At 55.0% G+C, this 19,858-nt stretch overlaps 1 protein-coding gene across 7 annotated transcripts; it reads right to left on the bottom strand.

Moving 5' to 3' along the window:
• Window positions 1–5,715: 5,715 nt before the first annotated feature.
• On the bottom strand, window positions 5,716–19,710 carry C36H7orf57 (chromosome 36 C7orf57 homolog). Of its 7 annotated transcripts, none has more exons than XM_074358672.1 (8): window positions 19,376–19,702; window positions 15,271–15,456; window positions 14,527–14,635; window positions 13,340–13,496; window positions 11,303–11,400; window positions 9,780–9,931; window positions 8,484–8,498; window positions 5,716–6,326 (listed from the first exon to the last, which is right to left on the bottom strand). In XM_074358672.1, the coding sequence occupies exons 1-8, from the start codon at window positions 19,428–19,430 to the stop codon at window positions 6,292–6,294; spliced, it is 807 nt and encodes a 268-aa protein (XP_074214773.1). In that variant the 5' UTR covers window positions 19,431–19,702; the 3' UTR covers window positions 5,716–6,291. The 7 variants fall into 7 exon arrangements, with proteins under 7 accessions (XP_074214773.1, XP_074214769.1, XP_074214770.1 ...); XM_074358668.1 differs by having other exon boundaries at window positions 9,780–9,979; window positions 19,376–19,698; XM_074358669.1 differs by lacking the exons at window positions 15,271–15,456; window positions 19,376–19,702 and adding an exon at window positions 14,718–15,264 and having other exon boundaries at window positions 9,780–9,979.
• Window positions 19,711–19,858: the final 148 nt, after the last annotated feature.

Here is a 19,858-nt window from a genome sequence, read left to right as displayed (position 1 = left end):
GGAGCCACAGAGTGGGTCACAGGCCGCGTGTGGATTGTCAGTGAGGCAGATCCGTCCGTGTTCCCAGAACGCCCATCCGAACAGCATTAGTGGCCCCAGGCACTTGATGCATGGATGCCCCCTGCAGACAGCTCGTGCCCTCCAGGTCTCCACCTGCAGAAGCGCTGCTGTCAGGGAGCAGGGACAGCTCGGTGGCTACAGGGGTATCCCCTCTGGGACGCCACGTGCAGAGCGAAGGAGGGCCCCCTGTAGTGTGGTTCCACAGGGCTCTGTCTGCACGCCGTTTTCCACGCACTTTCTGCCTTATCGCTTCCATTCTGGACCATTTTGTCGCACAGACATCTTCCCCGTTCCACCCAGGAATGAGAACTGAGTTTCTTCACTGGGGCTCGGTCCGCAGGGACGGCTCCCTCATGTGGAACTGCCCTGCTGCCCCTGACCGTGGACCTTCTGAACTCCAACTCTCAGATGGGAATGATGCAGCTTCCACAGGGATCCATTAGGGTTGGGGGAGATCCCAAAAAATCGCTGTGGTTGGTGGGTTCTGATCAGATTACATTGCCTCCATCTCTCGCTCACCACATCGAACCAGCCAGCACCGAGACACCTTGGTTAGTCTGCTTTTCAAAATTCAGGTTCAGTGGTCACAGGTAACCCTCCAAGGTGTGTTGGTGCAGCCTGAGTCTGCTGGCTGCTTTCTGGAACCAGCTCAGGAAACAGGAAAGCCCTTGCTGGGAACCACACGGGAAGTGCCCTCCTGCCCCCTCCGTCCCTGGGGTTCTCCGAGCTGCCGAGCTGCTTGTCCACTCACTGGTCACTTCCCCCGTCTCTTCCTGCCTGTTAGTCCCCGACTTTAAGGTCATCTGTGAGGGAGCCTTCCTGGCGCCCAGTGACCTCGCAGGGCCCCAGCCCTGAAACTCTGGCCCGTTGCCCCCCTGCCATTTTTATCTTGAATTTTTATGGAGAACGTGGTGAAATTGTATGAAGATGTAAGGTTATGATGCCCGCTATGGTCTGAATGTGTAATTTCCCCCTCTCCTGAAATTTTCATGTTGAAATCCGGGCTCCAAGGTGACGGTTTCAGGAGGTGGGACCTTTGGGAGGTGACTTGGCCCTGAGGTGGAGCCCTGGTGCTGTGATCAGAGCCCCCCCTGATCGAGGAGACCCGGAGAGCCCCCCCATCCCTTCCTCCACGTGAGGACAGCCTGAATGAACCAAGACAAAGTTGTCCGGGATGACCCAGAGGTGACCTCTCGTGGCCTCCCCCGGCCTCCCCCAGGGCGACCTTTTGCAGAATTGCAGTAGGGACCAGAGCCAGGGTGCGAAATTCAGACACACCCCTCTTCAGATTTCTCCGCTTTTTGGTACTGTTTTGTTTTATGCAACTGTGGTACCAGCACGTTCAAGACACTGAATTCACCGTCCATCCCCGAAAGGCCCCCTCATTGCCCTGCAAGAGCCCACCCCATCTCCCCCCCAGCACCCCTCCACACCCCCACACCCCCAAGGCCCCACACCCTCTAATCACTCCTGAATTTCTAAGGCTTGTCATTTTGAAACCGCTACGTGCATGGAAACACAGTCTCTCAGCTTTTGGAGCTGGCTTTTCCCACTCAGCAGAATTCCCTGGAGATGCGTCCATGCTGAGTGCGTCCCTCACTGGTTCCCTTTGGTTGCCAAGCGGCGTTCCACGATGTGTGTGCGCCGGCCTGTTAACCACTCACGTGCTGGGAGACACCCAGGCGGTGTCCGGTTTTAGGAGTTCATGATAAAACTGCGATGAAATTCAACGTGCAGGTTTTTGTATGAACGTGTCTTCGTTCCTCTGGGATAAAATCCAGGAGAGCAAATTCTGGGCTGTGTGGTCGCCGTGCATTTAATCTCAAGGGAACCTGCCAGACTGTCTCCCAGAGCGGCTGCCGTATGTCACGTCCACACAAGCCGCGGCTGTGAGACCCACTTTCCCTGACTCCCCCTCCCCCGTGCTTGGTGTCATTACTTCCCATTTCAGCGATGTCTCACTGCGGTTTTAACTTGCATTTCCCTGAAGTTGAGTGATGCTCAGCACCTTCGACGTGGGTCCTCTGTGGTGAAAACTCGTTCATGTCTTTCCCCTCTCATCTCCTTGGATCATTGGGGTTTTTGGCTATTCTTGTTGCGATTTGAGGATTCTTTATTGGACGAGTCATTTATAAATAATTTCTCCCAGTCTGTAGCTCGTCTGTTTATCCTCTTCATGTGAAATTTCACAGGGAAATTTTTTTTCAAGTTTGATGAGATCAACTTAGCCATGTTCCCGTTTGCAGCTCATGCTTCTTTTTCGCCGAGTCTAAAAACGCTTTGCCTCACCCTAGATCGTGAGGATTTCCTCCTGTGTTTTTCCCTCAAAGTTTTAGTTTTATATTATTGCATCTTCTTGAGTGTTTTTTTTTTTTATTTCTAATTTTCGGGGTAGAGTTTTATATTATTGTTTTCGACTACAGTTTTGTATTAAAGTTTTGGGTTTTAGGTCTAAGTTCATGGTCCATTTTTAGGTGGGATGGTTGGGTGAAGCTTCTTGGTTTTGGGTTTGGGGCAGATTTTTTTGCACATGCATGTTCATGGCGGCGGTGCTATTTCTTGAAAAGCCTCTCCTTCCTGCACTGAATTGCTTCACAGCCGTGTCAGAAGCTGGTGGAGCTTGCTGGTGCGAGGATTTCTGGGTTTTCTGGCCCGTCCTAGTCATCTGTGTGTCAGTCTTGCCCTGTCTGGGACGCTGGAAATGCTTGGTGGATTTTACACTGGGCCCCACCCTGGGCTCTGCCTGCTGACTCCAGTTTTAGCAAGAATCCTGCCCAGTGGATTTGGTGGAAATTCCCCGCCCTTGGTGTCATGGGCTGTTTATTTCCCCCACCTTCGTATGCTGAAGCCCCACCGGACAATGCAATGTGCTAGGAGGGGCGGCTTTGGGAGGGGTTCTGGTCGGATGAGGTCATGAGGGTGCGGCCCCCGAGATGGGATTAGCGCCCTGATCAGAATCAAACAGGATCTGGCTTCTCCACTCTGCTCTCTACCACGTGAGGACAAAACTCGTGGCTGTCCACAGCGCAGAGGAGGGTCCCCACCAGAACCCGGCCATGCTGCCACCGTGAGCTCAGACCTCCAGCCTCCAGACCTACGGGAAATAAACCTCTTTTCTGTATAAGACACCCGGTCTGTTGCTCCTGTTCTAGCAGCCCAAAGGGACTGGGAGCCGGGTATAGGGTCACCCTGTATGTCTGGGGTATCTGATCAGAGTCCTCGTCCCCCACCCTGGGTGTTTCACCGCCCTGACCTGCCTGCAGCAGGACTCCTGCTGGGTCAGTCTATGCCTGCACCCTGGATAGGAGCATCTAGCCTTTTGCGGCAACGTGGGTGAGCTTGGAGAGCATTATGCGGACTGAACTAAGTCAGACAGAGAAAGACAAGTGCCGTGAGACACCACTTCTGTGTGGAATCCAATGAACACAGCAAACGAGTGAATTTAACCAGAAAGAAGCAGGCCCACAGATGCAGAGAACAAACTCGTGGTTACCAGTGGAAGGTGGGAAGCGGGCCGGGAAAACATAGGGACAGGAGATGAAGTAAGCCACCGGGATCCATGGCACAGCACAGGGAATGCAGCCGGCATTTCCTAATAACTTATGGGGTGTGACCTTTTAAAATTGTGGGTCGCTATATTGTGCACCCATAAACTTAAATACTACTGCGCATCGACTACACTTCAATTAAAAATATTTCTGGAAAGAAATTAAGGCGTTCTGAGGCAGAAACAGTACAGTGTATCGCAGAACTTTTAGTACCAACACACGGCAGGTTCAGAATAGAATCTCTGCATTTATGAACAGCGTTGGGGTCGGTCACTGGGCGGCGTCTCTCAAAGGACATCTCGTGTGTAAGTTACGTCTTACCACCTGGAGTGTTCGCTGTGGGACCGGAATTTGTGCTTTTTTGGGGGCAGAGCACAGTATTAAGCTTGTTAAAATTGCACAAATAGCTTCCAAGCCGCCCAAACTTTCTTCTCTTGGGACAAAAGGGGTTGAACACGATCTTGTGTGTATTGCCCTCGCTTGTCAGTATCTGCAAATCTCGAGCTCCCAGTCTGTCCCTTCCCACCCCCTCCCCCCTGGCAACCACATGTTTGTATTCTATGCCTGCGGGTCTGTTTCTGTTTTGTATTTACGTTCATTTGTCTTTTTCTTTTCTTGTCTTTTTTTAGATCTCGGGGTAGCTCACGGTGAAGAGGAATGCGACAATGAGGACACGTACGTTCATATATGACTGAAAAATTGTGCTCTGCGCTGGAAATTGACCCAACATTGTACACTGACTGTAACTCAGAATAAAATTTAAAAATAAAATAAAATATTTCTTACCCTCCTGCTTGTGTCCTTTCACATTTCCAGTGCTGGTTTGTCCTTTGTCTGTGTTATTTTATCTTTTATGTGGTACCATCACTCATATGTGTGATCATTTGGCACTAGATTTTACGGCTGACACCGTGTCAGACATTGTGTTAGGAACCTTGTGGATCTTTGATTCACCCTTGGATAGGAGGTGCCTCCTTTTTACAAACAGGCAGGCGAGACCCAGAGCTAAGCTCCCTGCGCTGAGGCTGCAGTGATCTGAGGTTGCCAGGTGCCTGTCAGAAGACACGTCAGAGCAGGGAGGGGAGGGCGCAGCTCAGGCATAGAACATGTGCTTAGCATGCAAGAGGTCCTGGGTTCCATCCCCAGCACCTCCTCTACCAACAAATAGGTAAATAAAACAAATCACTCCCTCCAAAAAAATTAAAATTGAAAATTAAAAAAAAAAATCAGGGCACTACAAGGTGGGGTGTGTGTGCATACACATATTTAATTAAACACATTTTGCGGATTTTAACTGACAATTTATATCTAGTATGATCTTGCCATATTTTTTATCTTTTGGAAAAAAAAGTCCTTTACATCAGAACAAGCAGATGGGATGTGCGACTCTTCTGGTTTCACTGTGTGTGTGTTTGTTGAGTATCAGCAAGCAGAAGGGTCCCTGCAGGACTGGCTTTTCCAATCACAGACCCCGGCTGCCCCGCATGAAGCAGGCCTGGTCTCACGTCCTGACTCCAAATTCTGTCCTCCCCCAAAACCACGGGTTTCCGTTACTTGAACACCCTGAAAAGGGGGTTCAAGGCTCGTAGGCTGCTGGTATCTGACAGTTTTTCCTCGGGGTGAGGGTCTGAGCATGGGGTAAGGACTGAGGTGGAGGAAGGAAGGGTGGGGGCGGAGGGAGAAAAGAGAAAAACCAGCGCCTGCTCTGATGCCCCGCTGTCTCCATTCAACACCCACAGCCCGCCGTGTTCACACGCTCTTCCAGGCCGCAGCCTCCTCCCGCGGGAGCACCAGTCTGGCCAGAGGATCCGCACACCTGTGCTCAACCAAGCATAGCACTGAAAACGTGTACGTTTTAGGTAAGCAGCGCACAATAACCTTCTTCTGGGAAAGAAGTGGAAAGCTCTCTGCCTTTATCTGACTCTGAAAATCCTCTAGCAGAAAAGTATTCTTTTATTAACATGTTGAACGTACAAAACACAAAACTACGCTTTTATGCTGAGTGCATACAAACGGTAACAGAATTTATAAAATGCAAGAATTCAGTCTGATGATGAAAACGTTTTTAAGACTGCTAAATGAAATATGAAAATCAGACGTTTTTCCCTAAAGGATACAAAATAATGAATGTTTAATATTATGGATCTCAGTTTATGCCAAAAAATATTAGCAAACAGTGAAAAGTACCAAATGCTACAATGTTTTTATAGTGAACGTTTAAAACTTCAAGGCATAGTAAGTGTATCTTTTTCTTAGTTATAAACTGTATCACAATATCCTGGAATTAAATATTTTTTTGTAACAGAAAAATTATTTCTATAAAGATGACAGACCGAGTATGAGAAAGGCTTCAAGCTTTTGGAGGGAGTCTAAACAATCCATTTCTATAGAGATAGTGTCAGTGGGGGTCCACACAGTCGGAGGGGAGTGGCTGTCCCCAGACACGGGGACACCCCCGGCCAGCAAGGCGGAGAATCAGCAGGGCCACCTGCGCGACGTCCCAGAGAAATGCAAGGAACAGACCCCGACACCTGCACGCCTACGCACCGGTGGCGGCAAGTCTGCCCTCAGGTGAACTAGTCCACAAGCATCTATGTTAATCACATGTAGCAGGGGCCTCAGAAACAGAGCTGTTACGTAGATCACGTGAGGAAGCGATCCTAAACGCGTACCGGATCGAGGCTTATTCGAGCTCTGCTGGAGTTGATGCAGACGGACCTGCAAAGCGGAACAAAGAAAAGAGCCGATGGGTAAAGAGATGGGCAAGCATGACACTTTTTTTAATAAACTAAAAAAAAAAAAAAATTAACGTCTTGATTTTACTTGAGTTGTTTGTTCTCTGAGGGGGAAGGAATGGGTCTTACTCATTGATTTCCGCTTGGAGGCGGCACTGGGGATTGAACCCAGGTCCTGCCGGGGGCTGAGCATGCGCTCCACCACTTGAGCGATACCCTTTCCAATATCGTCTTAATTTTAAATAAAAGAAATTACATATCTGTGTACCTATTTATAAGGACTATTCCTGAAGTCTACACAAAAAGCCTAGTGCACAGTGCCACCCACAGGCACAAAGCTTACACTGGAAACACCAGTCCCCGAGGTGCACACCGTAGACGAGACGGAGTGGGAATGCCGGGGTCACGCCTGCACGTGGGGGTGTGGGCGCGGGTCCGGCTCAGCCCGACCTGTCGGCTTGCCCCCTGGCCCCGGAGGACACCGCGTGGCTCTGATCCCTGGACAATGAGCCCTGCGCACCTGTGTTACTGTCCCTCTGTCCCAGGACAACACTGTGCCCCTTAGCTAAAGGCCAGCTTGGTGGCACGCCCAAAGCACCTAGAATGGCTGCAAAAACTGCAGTAAGAAAAACAGAATAGTCCTGTGTCCCATGGAGGGGAGGAAAGACTCAAGAAGCTGGAATGGGGTCCAGTTACAGCGGCAGGCGCCCAACGGAAGGAAAAAGTCCTCTGGGTCGGCTGTTGCTGGCTGTGAAGAAGCCAAGGAGGACAGAAGAGGAGATGCGGAGCCGAGGCCGGTGGCAGCCCCGGGCGAGGGTCAGACACTCTGGGGACAGAGGACACCTCAGCTACCTGGGAGATGCGCAGAGCAGGTCGGGTCAACCATGGGGGATCCACCCCATTACAGGGCTTTACTGCCTGCTCAGTCCTCCGCTAGCTGTGAACCATTAAAAATTTCTTCTGACTCTAATTTGAAAAGAAACCTGCACGCCAATGCTCATAGCAGCACTATTTACAACAGCCAAGACATGGAAACAGCCTAAATGTCCATCGACAGATGACTGGATAAAGAAGCTGTGGTATATTTATACAATGGAATACTACTCAGCCACGAAACATGATAAAATAACGCCATTTGCAGCAACATGGATGGACCTGGAGAATGTCATTCTAAGTGAAGTAAGCCAGACAGAGAAAGAAAAACACCATATGAGATCACTCATATGTGGGATCTAAAAAAAAGACACAAATGAACTTATTTACAAAACAGAAACAGACGCACGGACACAGAAAACAAACTTACGGTTACCAGGGGGTAGAGGGGGTGGGAAGGGATAAACTGGGATTTTGGGGTTTGCAGGTACTGACTACTATGTATAAAACAGATAAACAACCAGGGCCTCCTGCACAGCACAGGGAACTATATTCAGTGTCCTGCAGTCACCTATAATGAAAAAGAATATGAAAAGGAATACATGTGTGTGTACGTGTGACTGAAACACGATGTTGTGCCCCAGAAATTGACACAACGCTGTAAACTGACTAGACTTCAAAAAAAAATGTCTTCTGTGACCAAGCAAGTCTTGCTCCCAATTTCAACCCACAGATTATGTAACGCGCGTGGTGGTTATTTTCCCAACAGCAAGTTCATGCCCGTATCCTAACATCGGACGGTAGTTCCTTGAGTAGGTCAGATGTGTGTGTGGCGGGGAAGTAAATTCTACCTACTTGAGACCACGCGGGAGACCAACGCTGAAAACCCCGAGCCGTCCCCCGAGGCGCCCTCTGGGCCCGCTGCACCTGCTTCTGCCTGAGCCCTCCCAAGGCCGTCCACTTCCCGTTACCGCTATTGAAACCACATCTCCCACGTATGTGTGATAAAACGTATGTCTCCGAACGGAACTGAAGCACGCAGGATGCGCGTAACAGGATAACCCTGCTGCCGCAGTGTAAGGGGTCCTCCCCTGCTGCCCCCAGCTGTGCTTCCGGAAGTCTGGCTTTCGCAGTTAGACGGCGCGCAGGCTGCAGAGGGGCGGCCCGGGCTCCCGACACCCTTCCACTTGAAGGGCCACGGCCGTTGGCTTTTGTGTGTGAGACACTTGTAACATTTGGATGCAGGTCGGCATCTGCACATACTCACTTGGAGGAGAAGGCTCTGTAATAAAGAGCAAAAGTGCATCAGTTGTTCAGCTTAATAAAACAGGCTATGGTTTAAAAGAACGATTACTTTGAATAACTACTTAAAAAAAAATTCGTCAAAGACTGGAATTACTTTCAATGACATCATAGAAGAAAACTGACACAGAAAAGCTCAAAAGGGGCACTTTTTAACATCGGGTGAACCTGCCACTTACCCACTGGGACAGTGGAGGGAGGGGGTGTGTCATGAACACACGGCAGGGCCAGCGTGGTGCCCGAGGGACGGGGAGAGGCCAGCAGAGGCCACACGTACAAAACAACACGTAAGACACTTAAAGAGGCAGGACATGACGAGGGGAGGGTGCAGCTCAGTGGGAGAGCGCGTGCTTAGCACGCACGAGGTCCTGGGTTCAATCCTCCGTGCCTCCGCTAAAAAAAATAAACTTAATTACCTCACCCGCCAAAATAAAAATAATAATAATTAACTAAATAAAATTCAAAAGGGGGGAAGGTACAGCTCAGTGGTAAAGTGTTTAACCTAGCGTGCACAGGGTCCTGGGTTCAATCCCCAGCACCTTCGTTAATAAATAAAAATAAATAAACCTAATTACCCCCCCCAAAAAAACCCAAACAAACAAAAAAAAGACAAATAGTTTTTAAAAAAAGAGAGAAACATAACCTGCCTTCTCAGAGAAAGGAGGCCTCAAGAGTGAAAAAAAGTCATAAGTAATAAATGGTCAGTGATCTGTAGAGTTTTAGGAACTAAACATAACACTGCATAGATGTTAAGATGGACATGCCCCAAAACAAGACTGGGTCTACCCGTGACCAAGACTTAACAATCAGAACAGGAGAGCATTTTGACAGCTAATCACAGGGACACGTCTAAACGGTGCAAAGTTTAGTAACGAAGTTTAAGAGGCGCTGAGAGTGGAGCGGTTCCGAGTCTGAACTGCGCGCTCTTTTCGGGAGCGGAGGGCTTCCGAGGACGCAGCCCCCGAGAAGAGCGAGCACCGCACGGGCCGGAACCCTCTGGATCCAGGAGATGAAAACGGACCTCACGTGTGTGGCACCCACAGGAGGCATCAGAACTTTTGACAACTGAGAGAAAATGGACAGCCGCAGACAGAACGACTCTCGCTGTCCATGTGAACAAGGAGGAAAAACCAGAGCGCGCATTCCCCCCGTGCGTCTGTGACCCAGCGCTCCCGTGGGTTCCGCACGCGGGCTCCAGACCCCGCGCTGCGAGACAGGCAGTGAGAGCCGGGCGCCCCGTCTCGGGGGCCACGCATGTCACCTGGGGGGGCCTCCGGGCCTGGGCGCGGCGCTGCGTCCTGGCGCCCCTCGGGGTTCCCCTGGGACGGCGCCGGCGCGGCTGCTCCGGACGTCTGCGGGGCCCTCTTGTCTGCGTCCGGTTGCTGCTGTAACCACTCATCCTTGTATCCGTTGCTAATAAGTTTGGAAAAGTCTGTGGGTGAACTGGTTTTTTGACCAGGCCTCAAAAAGAGAAAAATTAATGTAAGCTGAAGTACAGAAGGTAACGATGATCCAGAAGCGCTCCCAGCGAAGGTACAGGTGGCGAGTCAGATGCGTTGCTGCCCCCAGGACGTAAGGGAGAGTCTCTCTCTCTCTCAGCCCCTCCCTCCGTTTGTAAGCAGAAGGAGGCACCCCTCCGAGCATCCGCTGTACACAGCGAGCAGGTCCTCAGTTCAGTTCCCAAAACCTTCCTCCCTAACTAACAGCCGATCAGAGAACAGATTCCACCACTTTGCGGGGACGCCTTCCTCAGAGCACAACGCCCTGGGTCCAGTGAGGGGCCCAGACGCTGCCTTTTTCCGACAGATTAGGACCTTCTGTGTGAGCCCCTCCTTGTTCACCGTGAAGGTCATCTGCTGCCTCTTTGCACAGCTTCGCCCTCCCTGTGTCACTGACCCCTGTGGCTGCATCTCCGCAGATCTCAACAGAGAGCGGCAGGGAAGGTGACAGTCGGACAGGTGACACCCGTCACCTAGCCTCTCCGAGCCTCGGGCTGTAAATCACCGGTCACTTACTCCGATGTTAAGGGTCTTCCTACTGGCGCTGGCGGGCTCTCTACAGGTGGATAAACATACAGACCTGGACACACAGGTGTTTGTAAGTTTTTTTGTGCTCCCAGCCTGAGCATGGGGCCTTGTACAATCTGTCTCACGTAATGTAACTGATGCATTGTCCCCACGCCCCTCCCCACCACCCCCTACAGGACAAGAAGCCATGTGAAGAGTTAGTCAGACAATCCATGGCACTGACTCTAGCCCTGAACTAGGATTCTGGGGAAGTGAAGAGGATGGGGCTTCACTCTCCACTGGGGGATTAACCGAGCGTCAGGGCGCCGACAGGTCATCCAGCTACAGACCTGAGCACGGACCCAGGGTCCAGGCCTTGGTGACAGAGAATGTCAGGGCTGAGTGGCACACACGTGGACGGACACGTGGCCCAGCCCTGAAGGCGAGCTTTGGTGAGGGCGGGTCCCCAGGTGGGGCGCAGGCTGACATTGGCGAGAGCACGTGGGACCAGCGCTACATTCGCCGGGCAATGGGGTGGATGCCATTCACAGGGGCCCAGGGGCCCAGGGGCTGTCAGGGGGAAGGTAAACGGAACAAGAAGCCAGCAGCCGGGGCCGGGCCATGGGAAGCTGCAACGTCCAAGTTGCTGGTGGGGAGCATCACCGGGCCGACGTCAGCATTGTGTGTTGCAGCCGTGTCCTCACTGCTGCCATGTGGACCAAAGCCCCGCGCCCAGACCTCCCAGATCCAGACAGCCTCGGGCCGCCCGGGCACTCACATGGGCGGGAGGGAGATTCTGCTTCCTGCAGGGTCCTTGGGGCCCAGCGGGGTCCCCACTCTGCCGGGGTACTTGGAGTTAATGGCTGGCAGCCTCACCTGTGCGGAGACACACACAAGGCCCTGATTTAGGGGAGGGCATCCAGCAGCTCGGCTGCTTGAGGGGAGAAAACACACAGAAGCCAGAGCACGAGCCTCGCGGGACGGGACTGCAGTGTGGCCTTACTTTACTGGCAAACAGCCCCAGTAAAACACAGCTCAGCGATAACCCCACCACACGTGACGGTCACGTCAGAGAGACCTGAGGGATTCAGGAGCAGCTGCAGTGTTCCAGGAAAGACGCACCAGCCCGGGAGGAGACAGGGAATGAGTAACAGTGAGAAACACTAAGGCTGTAAACTGGAGCAGCCACTATGGAGCACATTAGGGAGGGTCCTAGAGCAATCCAGCCATCCCACTCCTGGGTGTGTATTTGGAGGGAACCTTAATTCAAACAGACACCTGCACCCCAGTGTTCACAGCAGCAGCATTTACAACAGCCAAGACATGGAAACAGCCTAAATACCCACCAACAGATGACTGGATAAAGAAGATGTATATTTATACAATGGAATACTACTCAGCCATGAAAAACAATGAAATCATGCCATTTGCAGCAACATGTATGGCCCTGGAGATTGTCATTCTAAGTGAAGTAAGCTAGAAAGAGAAAGAAAAATACCATATGAGATCACTCATATGTGGAATCTTAAAAAAAAAAGAACACAAATGAACTAATTCACAAAACAGAAACAGACTCACAGACATAGAGAGCAAATCTATGGTTACCAGGGGGAAAAGAGGGTGAGAAGGGATAAACTGGGAGTTCAAGATTTGTAAATACACACTACTACATATGAAACAGATAAACAGCAAGGTCCTACTGCACAGCACAGGGAATGCTTTTCAATACCTTGTAATAACCTATCATGGAAAAGAATCTGAAAAAGAATAAATCATATGTATGTATAACTGAATCACTATGCTGTACCCCTGAAGTTAATACAACATTGTAAACTGACTAGACTTCAATAAATAAATAAAAGACCCAAGCATCTGGGGTTGGGGGGAGTCATCCATTCCATTGATGGTGCAAACGACCCAAAGCCAGCATCAGGGCTGGAGGAGGGGTAGATCATCCTGGGGGTACATGGCTGGCCCGTTGCAGACAACAAGCATTCCTCATGGTGTTCAACCTCCCGAACCCCAAAATAAACTGCCCGGGTTTCTCTCCAAACCAGACCCGGAGAAGCGAGGCCGGGGGTGGACACAGGGCGTCCCGGCACCGCAAGGCCAGAGCCAGGCAGCACACAGCCTCTCCCTCATCAGTGAGGATGGCCAGGCCTGCACGTCACCAAAACGCTGCTGCGCATTTGAGTGTGACCATCACCAGTCCAGCCAGAAATCCTCACGTCCCAGGAAGGACGGGGGGCCTCAGACCTCAGAGCTCGGCAGCCCTGGGCATTGAAGGCCTTCCAGCCAAGACAGCACGACCACGGGGCCCCCACCAGAGATGGCCCATGCGTTCCCGGTGCGCGTTGGAAACACACATCCCTGCAAGCCTGTCTCCTCGGAGCCCGCGCTACCTCGATGTCGGGCGCACCCACAGGCATGCACAGAAGAGAGCGCCACCCCGGTTCCCTTATGTCAGCAAAGAGGACTCCAGGGAGCTTCAGTGAGAGCCTTACACAGAGCGGGCTTGTCCAGAGATGGGACGATGGGTCAACACGGAACGTCCCTCCCGCGTTCGCCGGGGGAGAAGGGGCAGCCAGCGTCTCCCAGGTGAGCTCCAGCCCACTTAGTGAAGGGCAGTCTCACCTCGCAGGGTCCACACTCACAAGGAGAACAAGGAAGCTAACGTTACGTGACCTCCTGCCCCTCAGCAGGTCACACCTAACACACGCGGGACCCGAGGGACGTCACAGCCACGAGGGGCACGAGGCATGGGGCGAGTTCGGGGCGGCCAGCAAGGCCAGGCGGCCGGTTAGGGGCCCATCACCTTTTTCTTCTCCTTTTCCAGTTCCTCAGCCTCCCTCTGCCAAACCGTCTTCACGTCAAAGTCGAACGGCCCCCTTCTGCACTCGTAGCTGCCGTCGGCCCGGTCGGGGCTGAACTCCTGGTACACCATGTAGTCAGGCAGGGACACAGCCGGGATTCTGCAGGAGCAGACGGAAGGGGCCGGCGGTGCTCAGCGCCACCTGCTGGTCCTCCCCCCCCTCCCTGCCCGCTTCCCTCCTCCCTCCCTTCCACCCCCAGCAGCAGCACTGCCCCCCACGAAACTGAAAATCTGCTCCCCCCATTCTCTGGGCCCCCACTTCTGCGCGGACAGAACCCCAGCCCCTAGCGGGGAGGGGGAGGGGAGCAGGGAGACGGGGTGGGGGGCCTCCAGGATGCGGTGCCTGGCAGTGACCCGCCAGGTCTGAGCAGGGGAGATGCTGGGGGATCAGCAGAGACAGGAAAGAAGGGCTCCCACCAATCCCGAGACAGTGGCTGGAAGAAGGGAGCTTGGAGGCCAGGGATGCAGGCGGGGAGGTGACGGCAGGACCCAGGAGGAGACGCCACACTCAGGCCCACCGGCTGGGCACGGGGCAAGTGCAGGTGTGAGAGGGGCGGACAGCGGGCCCTGGGCTCCACCCACTGCGTGTCAGGGACGGAGGAGCCCTTCCGTGTGGAGGATGCGCTCGGGCAGGAAGAAGCCCCCAGGGACAAAATAACAGAGGAGGGGTCCGGTTCCAGACAGGAGTGAGGCAGGGTTAAACCGCAGCTCCATGGAAGGAAAGCTCTTCCCCTCACCTCCCAGCCCCATGTCCTCTGAGCGTCCAGAAGAGCCCAGAAAGGAGGCGCCCTGGGGGCCTGGGAGACGGGTGAGGACTTGGGCGGGCGGGAGCAGACAGCAGGGACGGGGGCAGACGGGAACAGAGGCCAGCAGGGTCCACGTGGGGACAGCAGGGAGGAGGGGGTGCCAGCCCACTGGACCCTCCAAGAGCCCCAGCCGCAAAGCCCCCATCGCCCAGAGCCCACCATTGGCTCAGGCTCCCTCCCCGGGCTGCAGGGTGCCGCGTGGACGCTGCGAGTCCGAGTCCGAGTCCGGGAGCCGTGGGACGGCCGGGCGCCCTCCCGCCTGGTGTCTGGGGGAGGTGGGCGGGCCGCAGGGTCAGGGGACGCTTGCGGTGTCGGGACACTCACGGTCTCTGCTCGGTCGTCGGGGGCTTGCTGTGGTGGACGTACCAGTCTGGCAAGGAGTAGGCAGCCGGGGAGCCTTTCCTGGTCCCGGGGGCGAAGTGCTTCAACAGATCTCAAAGCCAGAAAGACGCCGCTGTGAGCGCCCGCCCCCCGCCCCCCGATTCCCCCCACCCCACCCCTGCCACACGCATCACCTGCAGGCGGCTTACAGTCAACAAGCTCACTGGGAGTGCTCCTCGGGGTCCCCTGGGCTCCAGGGCGTCCCTGATCCTCACCTGCCTGTGCACCTGCTGAGATGGGCTGGGGGGGACAGCCTTCGTGCCCCTCGCACTCCCCTCCCTGACCTGGTGCTGAGCCAGCACCTGTGCGCGGCATCCACCCATCCCTAGCGGGGTGCTTGCCCCAGGCTGACATCTGCTACACCCCAAAGAGACACACAACGCAGTCCTACTGCACAGCACAGGGCACTGCAGTCAATACCTTGTAATAACCTTTAATGGAAAAGAACATGAAAAGGAATATATGTGTTTGTATGTATGACTGAGACATGATGCTGTGCGCCAGAAATGGTCTTTCTCATGAACATGGCACTGCCCGGAGTGCATCCACTACCCTGAACGTCCAACGGCCTTGGGCACAGCTCACAGATTTTGCAGTCATGTTTTTACGGGGAAGACACGATGGCCAGAAGGACTGTGTCTCTCACACACACACACACACACACACACACGCACACGCCCCGCTTACCGGGCCGGCCGCCCTGCTTGGCCAGCTTCACATACTCCGAGTCTGTCTCCTTGATCCAGTACCTCCGTGTCCCTGGCGTGTGCCCGTTGGGGGCCTCCCGCAGACCGCTGAGACCTGGGATCTGGGACGCCGGCGGGGCGTCCACGGCCTTCTCAGACCGCTTCACAGGAAGGTGGTAGTACCAGTCTGGGGCGGGGGGAGGCCAGGGTCGCAGTGTCACACATGGAGTCCAGGCTGGCTTGGTCCACTGTGCAGAAGACTGCTATGCCAGGGAGGGAGTCTCACCCTCCACAGGACACGAGCATGGTACTCCAGCCCTGGACACCAGCCCCGGGCACCAGTCCAGGGCACCAGCATCAGGGACAACAGCCCAGGACACCAGCCCTGATACCAGCCCAGGGCACCAGCCCCAGACACCAGCTTCGGGGACAACAGCCCAGGACACCAGCCCCGGACACCCACCCAGGAGAAACGTCCCTCTCGTGAACACCTGTGATGGGGCATCACCCTGCCGGTCGGGTCGTGTAATTCAGTCCCTAAAGGCCACCTGCAGGCAGACAGGCGGCCACGGCCCCCGGCAGGGGAGAGCCACCTTCTGGGAGGCCTGCTGGCTTCTCCGCTCCAGGCTGCCCCTCTGCCCCGAGGCAGTGACAGCAGAGCCTTTCCCAGCGACGTGGCCAAGTCCCGTGTGGGCTCTCACTCTCGCTCTCTTTCTCTCAGTACCACTTGGATTTGGGACTGGACTGCATTTCTGGACCCGTCAGGGCATACACGGTCCTGAGAGGCCCCGAGTCACTCAGAACACCACAGGCAAGTCTGGAATGTGTGACCAAATGTTGGCCAAGATTTGATCAACTCAGGACATTAAAAACCCTGAGCTCTGAACTCTGTCTCAGAAGCCACAGCCTTACGGAGCACGTTTACCCACTTGGCAAGGGTAGGGGGGCGGGGCTCATGTGCTGAAAAGCCTTATTTGAAGCCCCCATAGGCCCTGGTCCCAGCCGGGGGGCAAGCGTTCAGGCAGGCCCGCCCCTCCGATGCCAAGCCCTCCCCACACAAGCCCTCCACTTTCCCTGTGCTTGAGGCCAAAGTGGGACAGCCTGGGAAGTCCGAGGACAGGGGACCGGGGCTGCGCGGAGCTGCTGAGCAGAGGTGGGGGGTGGCAGCGGGGAAGGACTGGCCTGGACAGCCTCGTGCCGGGGGAAACCATCTCCCACAGATTCCAGCGATGGGGGCGCTGAGAGTGGCTCCCACGGAAACAACTTGGGGCCCCCAAAGCTGAAGCTTGGTGAGTGTAATAAAGAGGGTGCGATTTCTCGGGGACAAGTCCCCTGAAGGGACAGGTGGGAGAGGACAGACGTAAACCAAGGCCAGCCTCCATGCCCACCTTGATCTGAGCCCCCGGAGGGAGGGGCCATGGCCATGGAGCTGAACTGGCCTTGGCAGAGCCCCGGGGCCCCCTCAGTGGCACCCAGCACGGAGCCCTGCAGGCTGCCCTGGGGGTGCCCCGAGAGTCCCCGGCTGGAGCAAGGAGGTGTGGGCAGAAGCCCGGGGACCTGAAGTCATCAGGGTCCAGAGGGGAGGCCTGGGGACACTCGGACACTCTATCAGTGTTTCAGGTGGCTCTCTGCACCAGAAACTGATTGACCGTGTGTCCAGATACAAGAGCAGATACCACGGCCGACTGAACACTTTGGAAAGAAGATGCAGGAAGGCTGTGAACGGAGAAAGACGCCGCTATCCTGGCCCAAGTGACTCCTGTGCTTACGAGCTCTTCCTGGAACCGGCCGTCCAAAATGCACGGCGCTCAGGGTCTGAGGCCGGCAGGCTCACGCAGGCGGGCTGGGCTAGTTCAGGTGTCAGTTTAGTCTGGCACGTGACCCAGAAGGCACTTTCCTGATGAACATTCAAATCAGTAGACTTTAGGTAAAGGAGAGAACTCCTCCCTGTGTGGGTGGGCCGCGTGCGCTCAGTCCAAGGCCCGAGGAGAAAAGACTGACCGCACAAGGCCCACTCCCCACTGCTCTCTCTCTCTGTGCATACGCAAAATATGTGTGTGTGTGTGTGTGTGTGTACACACAGCTGCACACATCTCCTTGGTGCTTTGCTCTGGAGACTCTGACTCACCCAGTCGGAGCACAGGAGGATCCCAAGAACAAGACGTAACCCGTCCCCTAAAGCTGAAAGCTTATCTGCACAATTTCCACTTAGCGCTCACGCCGGGTTCCCTGCCTAACGATGAATACTCGTGGAAAACCTTTTAAATGTCTAAAGGCCGGCAACAAGCTGAACAGCACAGTGAAAACACTAGGGCTCTGAAAAGCAGGAAAAAAGCCCACTGGGAGACCTGTACAGAACTGTTCCCCGGGCTCAGGAGCGGGGGTTTAACAGCCGAGAGCAAGTGTTCAGGCTCGTCCTCTGATCACACTCAGCGCAAATATTTTCTCCCTCCGACGGAAGGCGTTCCACTCCTGCTTCATTTTCCCTCCCTGGGTTTTGATTACTAATTAATCCCCAGAGAGCAGGGCGCCTGCTACGCCTTCTCATTACTGGACGCTTCGGGCAGGCACTGAGCACTAACCTGGTTGGCCTTTTATAACTGCGTGCAAAGATGCTCAGAGAGCCGGGGCAGGGGTCACTGTGAACCCGCTGTTACCACCCCCCTCCCTTCTCCACTCCCCACCCCACACACACTCAAAAACCACCAGTACTTGGGGGGAGGGTATAGCTCAGTGGTAGAGCATGTGCTTAGCTTGCATGAGGTCCTGGGTTCAAACCCCAGTACCTCCATTAAAAAAAATTTTTTTTTAAACATCAGTACTTATATGACACCAGATCACTGACCATCATGCAGATTTCTTTACGGAGCAACCCATTTCCTCGTGCGCTAGGTCAGAGCACCCTTGTTGCCTCAATACGAAGACAGGCTGAGCGAGGCCACAAGACACAGCTCTCTGGTCTAAGCCGCCGGGCTCTCCATCACCGCCCGCCGGACCCTGCCTTTGGGCTGCTGCAGGCTCGGACACCAGGGGCAGCGCCTGAAAACTCTCCTCGCCTCATCTATAAACTGGGTTAACAGTACCCTGCCAGGTTGTTTTGAGGTGAAAGGTGTGTAAAGGTGCTTAGAACAGTGTCTGGCACATGCCTCCGTCTTTCGCAGTGTTCCTACAGGCGAGGCTGCTAACCGAGGCGCCGAGAAGTCAGACAAAGGCTGAGAGCCTGCAGGGGAGGAGGGGAACCCAGGTCTCCTGACCTCCCCCACTCCAGATCTAGCCACAGTGTCACCAATACAGTCACAGTCAGAGCTCTGGGCTAGAAGCATTCCTAGATCGTGAAGGCTGCCCACTTCTGGGCAGGAGTAAGTGGCTGCTGTGTGCCTGCCAACCTCCACCCTGCCTCGCCCTCCCAGGACCCTCTTCTCCACCCTCTTTCTCCAGACCTTCTCAAGAGGGGAGCAATAAAAACAAAGGCAAAATCACAGCACCCATAGGGGAGGGTATAGTTCAAGTGGTAGAGCTCATGCTTACAAGCATGAGGTCCTGGGTTCAATCCCCAGTCCCTCCTCTAAAAATAAATTAAACCCAATTATCTCCCCCACCTCCACCAAAAAAAAAAAAAAATCACAGCGCCCAGGACTTCTTCCTTCCCTCCCCCCAGCTTCAAATCCTGCTGCTTGAACCCAAGGCTTGCATCGTGGGTCCAGCCGCGGAAAGCAGGAGACCTTGCTTGGGGTCTCGGGTGGGAGCAAGAAATAGGTAATGCATGAAACACACGGGATGTAGCTGAAAACTGCATAAATTCCAGGAGAGAGCCCTAAGAGTTACACAGGGCTACTGTTACAGGGAAAGTTTCAGAGGTGCTATTGCTCCAACAGCGAAGGCAGTAGTGAGTAGCCTGGTTTTGCGGAAAGTAGGGAAAAAACACGCGTAGTTCCCCACCGCCCCCCACCCCATGCCACCCCGTAAGCTGCCTCCACACGGGGCGCCGGAGCAGGGCGAGCTTGTTCTGGGGGCCCCCGCGGCGGTCTGACCCCGCCCCGCGGCCCCTCCGCACGCGCGCAGGGCGCGAGCCAACGCGGGCCCCGCCCCCCCCCCGGGCCACTCACCGCAGGGAGCGTAGCGGCTCGCGGCACCGGGCAGCTCCTTGCTGGCGTTCCGCATGCCTGCCGGGGGAGACGCGCGGCGCCGGGCGCCCGCGGAGAGGAGGAGCCGGCGTCGCCCGGGCCGAGCGGCGGCGGCCGCGTCCGCGCCGCTGCTCCGCCCGCCCACCTGCACCTGCCGGGGCGCAGGGGGCGCGCGCACGTCCCCGCAGAGAGGACGGCGGCTGGCAGCCGGCCCCAGGGGCCCCGCGCCGCGCCCTGGCCGGCCGGCCCCGCTCACCTGCGGGCCGGGGGGGCCCGGGGCCTAGGTGGACGCCACCCGTAGCGTCCGAGGCGAGTCTGTTTCGGCCGGCGTCTGGGACCAATCCCAAACTCCCAGGGCGGCGCGGAACCACAACAACCCGCGTCGCCGGAGCAACGGCCGGGGGCCAATCGCAGTCGCGGCGGGAGCACCGGGAGCCAATCGGAAAAGTCGGCGGGGCCGCAACT

The sequence above is a fragment of the Camelus bactrianus genome, chromosome 36 (assembly GCF_048773025.1).
Source record: "Camelus bactrianus isolate YW-2024 breed Bactrian camel chromosome 36, ASM4877302v1, whole genome shotgun sequence".
Taxonomy (NCBI): domain Eukaryota; kingdom Metazoa; phylum Chordata; class Mammalia; order Artiodactyla; family Camelidae; genus Camelus; species Camelus bactrianus.
Note: the sequence above shows the minus strand (reverse complement) of the source record. Positions and strands in the feature narration are given on the sequence as shown.